Genomic DNA, 4,948 nt, shown 5'->3' with positions numbered 1-4,948 from the left:
CATATCGTTGAGGTATTGGATCGAGTCTCGACAAAACAAGTGGAATTTACCTCCGGAGAGCTCCAGTTTCCTTATTAATCGTGTTTTATTATTAATTGTGAATTACTTGAACATTCTAGCTTTAATTCTTGTACAAATGTTATTGCTACTTGAACTATGTGTTTGCATGTTTTCTTGGTCACATTGAGCATTCACTCACCCCATTAGTTTGTTTTCCTTAACAGGAGCTCGGATTGGAAAGAATTTTGGAGAAGCCGACCTGATTACTTTTAATTAGAATTTTTGGATGTAATTGATTAGTCGACTTCTAGTGGTTGTATTTTGGAAAAAGTTGATGTACTTTTGGTGACTTATGATGTAAGATTTGAATGTTTCATTAAGGAAGCGACTTTTCTTTACTTCGACCTTTATTATTTTAGTTGTTTGTCCTTAAGTTTGAATTTGACTTGTATCGAGTCCTGGCGAGAGCTAAACAGGCATTCCGTGGATACCCTTGACTTCGCCCTAGGGAGAAGTGGGGGCGTCACATTATTGAATTCTTTTATTATTTAAACGGTCACAAGTGCAAGAAATTAAATCTACACTATGACATGTAATAAAAGGAATAAAAATAACAATAAAAACTTGTAGAACTATAGAATAGCTAACTACTTTTGCCAATAAAATTACTAGTTAAATGAGTGGTATTATCTTGGTTAGTTATGGCGCAATTTCCTAATGTACGCGATGTTTACTCTCGTCAGTGTACCGACCATACCTATAACTAATCCATATCTACTCTTATAGTTATGAAATTAACTATAAGTTTATTAAATTCTACAAAATTACAAAGGTGCACTTCTACTCTCATAAGCGTGCTCTCTAGGTTCAACACTTTTTTGAACTAGTATTAAATCTCAATTTTGATTACAAATTTAACACTTCGAAATTATCACAGCTAATGAAGAGTTAATCATGATTAGATAAGCAAAAGTACTCAATAACTTGTTCAAATAATAGCATCAAATAATCAAATAAATATCACAAATAAGATATAACAAGTTCATCCATAACTTTAGATATAAACTTTAACAAAACGTGACGAAATTAAAGCAAATAACAAACTTTTATTATAGCTAAGCATTGGAATCTAATATAAGAATTAGGGATAATTGCAGAAACCTCCCCTGAGGTTTCTACTACTAGCATTGACCTCCCCTATAAATTTTGAAATAGCATTGACCTCCCCTAAAAAAATTGGAGCCAATTGAAAAGGTAAAAATGTGTGAATTTACTAGAATACCCCAATTATTTTCACTTTACCAGATGAAAGGTTTAATTACTTTCATCAAAACCAACAAAATCCTTTGTTAAACTAATTAAACTAAACAAACTATTTCTGCATAGTTAAACTAATTCACCTGGCCAACTAATTAACTAATTAACTAAAGCTGTTGTCTGTTCGAAACTGAACAAACTATTTGCATGTTAAACTAATTAAACTAATTAACTAACTAACTAAAGCTGGAATTTGTCCGTCCAGCTCTGATGCAGAGTTTAAGAGAGTGAGAGGAAGATGGCACCAATTGCTGAGAAAGATGGCGCCATGAATTGGTGCCAATTTGTGACAAGTTGCTCTTGAGGTGACAAGCTGCCTACTTGCAGCATAAGAGAGTGTGACTTGCTGATAAAATTGTGACCATTGAGAGAAGGAAGCATAAGAGAAGAAGCTTACTGCTTTTGCTTAGTTCATGGGAGGAGTAGTATCTGTGAGAGATAAACAGCAAATGATAGGTGAGCTAGGATCCAATTTTGAGCATCTGCTGCAGTTAATTCGTAAGAACTGAAGTTGAGTAGGTAAATGATTCCTAATGTTGTCACTTGAATGCATAAAATTTGCACGTTAGCTCTTGTATGATACTAAGGCTGTGGCTAACTGCAGTGAATGCATGTTTGCTCTTGCATCATGAGTTGAATGTGTTAGTAATGATCAAAAACAAATGTGATGTTATTGTCAATAATAATCAATGGCAAATGTGATGCTATTATAGTTGTTTTCAGACTTGCTGTTGTACTATGCCTACACTTTAAGACTTGTTACCCCTGTGATTTTGGTTGTTTAAGACATGTTTATCAACTGTTTGATGTCTCATGATCTATTTTTTGATCTTCACAGCTCTTGTATAAATATGGCGTATTGAACAGACTTGTCTGAGTTCATGACTGGTCATCAGTGTAAATATAAGTGTCCAAACTAGATACAATTATCTGCTGTTCTGATTTCCTCTTTGCTCAGTAACTATCACTTGTGAAACTTAGGATGGCTCTTCTTCCTGCTTATGACATAGTTGTCCGTTATGAGGGGAAACAAGTGAGAATTCCATATGTCGATCCAATTAGTTACTGTTACATTAATTTGCTGTTTGATGTTGCTGAGAAGGTATTCAGTGAAGTCCCTGGGCATCTGAATAAGTTAATACACCTGAGGTGCCTAATTCCTAAGACAGGTTGCATGTTTGATATTGTAGATGATGATAGTGTTAGTAATGTTCTTAATGCATAAGTTTGATATGGTGATTAATGTTTTAGTGCTGGATATGGATGTTATTCCGAGTGATAAAACCAATCAGATGAATGATGCAAATGGTCATAACACTGATTTGAACTTAGGAGAAAAAGGAAAGGACAATGTATCTGAACTGGTTACAATTGATGATTCTGAGGGTGAATATAGTGATTCCAGCTCTGATTCAAGCTGGCTGCACAGCATAGATAGTGACCTTGAGAAGGATATAGGTGTTAGTAATGTTCTTAATGCATAAGTTTGATATGGTGATTAATGTTTTAGTGCTGGATATGGATGTTATTCCGAGTGATAAAACCAATCAGATGAATGATGCAAATGGTCATAACACTGATTTGAACTTAGGAGAAAAAGGAAAGGACAATGTATCTGAACTGGTTACAATTGATGATTCTGAGGGTGAATATAGTGATTCCAGCTCTGATTCAAGCTGGCTGCACAGCATAGATAGTGACCTTGAGAAGGATATAGGTGTTGATAGTGCCTCTGTGGCAGGTAGTGATCAAAGTGACATGTCCTTTTGATGACAATGAGGAGAGTGATATAGTTCCGGATTCTGAAAATGAAGAAGAAACTGACCCTATTTAGCAAGCTTTGAAATAAAAAAATGTGGACGTATAACCCAAAAACAGACATAGAGTTTAATAAAGGACTGCTATTCACTAATGTCGATGCATTTAGAGCAGCTTTAAAGGACTATGTAATTCAGAAAGGATTTCCAATTATGAGAGTGAAGAATGAGAAGAGCAGAGTAACTGCAATTTGTGGAGTTGAGGGATGCAAATGGAGAATCCATGCATCACCAATTACAGATTCCATGACCTTTATGATTAAAACTTATCAAGGTGAACGCACATGTGTGATGGATAGGAAGAACACACAAGCTACAGCTGACTGGATTGCCAAGAAACTAGTACCAGTCATGAGAATTCATCCTAACATGTCCATCAAAGGGGTAGAAGCAGAGATGATTAAATATGGTGTGCATCCAAGCAAATGGCAGATTTATAGAGCACTAACTAAAGCAAGAAATGAGATTGAAGGAAATCACAGTGAATCATACACCAAATTGCCAAAGTATGCAAAACTCCTCAGGAAATACAATCCACACAGTATCTGCAAAATACATTATGATAGGCCTACTCTTCTTGTTGAGCCTAGATTTCTAAGAATCTTTATTAGTTTCAAAGCTCAAAGAAGTGGATTTATTGAAGGCTGTAGACCTTTTGTTGGTTTTGATGGATGTTTTTTAAAAGGTCTTTTTGGTGGTGTGCTTCTCACATCAGTCACCTTAGATGCTAACAATAGCATTTTTCCTATTGCATTTGCTGTGGCTGAAGTTGAAAATAAAGAAACATGGAGTTGGTTTTTTCATTATTTTGAGGAGTTTTTTGGGCCATTTGGAGATAATGGTCCTCTAACCTTCATGAGTGACAGGCAAAAGGTATGCAATTTTTGCATTTCTGGAATAATCAATGTACGCTTGTGTAACTGTTAGCCATCAGTGTAACTTATTTGCATGTTTTGGTGCTGTTTTCAGGGCTTGAATGTAGCTTATGAAGAGGTAGTGCCTATTGCTAGTGGAAGGCATTGTTGTAGGCATATCTGCAACAATTTTAAAGCTCAATTTCCTGGTATTCTGCTTAGTAACCTGTTCTGAAGAGCAGCAAAAAGCTTTGATGTTGCAGGACATAATGAAGCCATGGCCAGCATAAAGGAGCTAAACATAGAAGCTTGGAAATATTTGGACAAAATTTCCAAACCAACTTGGTATAGATATACCTTTAATACTGGACTCAAATGTGATCATGTCACAAATAACTGCACAGAGTCCTTTAATGCATGGATAGGTGAGCTAAGAGGGAAACCTATCTTGACACTAGTTGATGGGCTGAGGAACAAGTTCATGAAGAAAATGCATAAGAGATATCAGAAAGGGTGCATGCTCACCACTACTGTCACACCAAAGATGGTTGGTAAACTACAAAGAATAGGACAAGCATCAAGACAATGTGAACTGACTATGGCTTCTGATGACGTTTTTGAAATGGGGGATATGTACAGGTCTTACATAGTCAATTTAGCAGCTAAAAGTTGTGATTGTGGAGCATTTCAAATTTTAGGACTTCCTTGTAAACATGCTGCATTGGGGATTATCTACAAGTGACAAAAGCTGGAATCCTACTGTGAGCATTGGTTCTCAAGAGATATGTACTCAAAGACATATGCAAGTATGATTCATCCAATTCCTGATGAGAAAATGTGGCCACCTATGCCACATGTTACCCCTGCAGCAGTCCTGCTTCCTCCATTGAGGAGAGCTCCAGGTAGACCAAAGGTGAAAATGAGAAGAGAACATGATAAAGGACAGTCTGCATCACAATC

The 4,948-nt window shown here is 36.1% G+C and overlaps 1 protein-coding gene across 1 annotated transcript; it reads left to right on the top strand.

The window, feature by feature from the left end:
• The first annotated feature begins 3,170 nt into the window (after nt 1–3,170).
• LOC113696687 (uncharacterized) lies at nt 3,171–4,730 on the top strand. The gene is made up of 3 exons (XM_027216065.1): nt 3,171–4,007; nt 4,104–4,197; nt 4,252–4,730. Exons 1-3 carry the CDS (start codon nt 3,171–3,173, stop codon nt 4,728–4,730), a joined length of 1,410 nt encoding a protein of 469 aa, XP_027071866.1.
• Nucleotides 4,731–4,948: the final 218 nt, after the last annotated feature.

Source organism: Coffea arabica, chromosome 6e, assembly GCF_036785885.1.
Source record: "Coffea arabica cultivar ET-39 chromosome 6e, Coffea Arabica ET-39 HiFi, whole genome shotgun sequence".
In the NCBI taxonomy this organism is placed as follows: Eukaryota; Viridiplantae; Streptophyta; class Magnoliopsida; order Gentianales; family Rubiaceae; genus Coffea; species Coffea arabica.
This window is presented reverse-complemented; position numbering and strand designations above follow the sequence as displayed.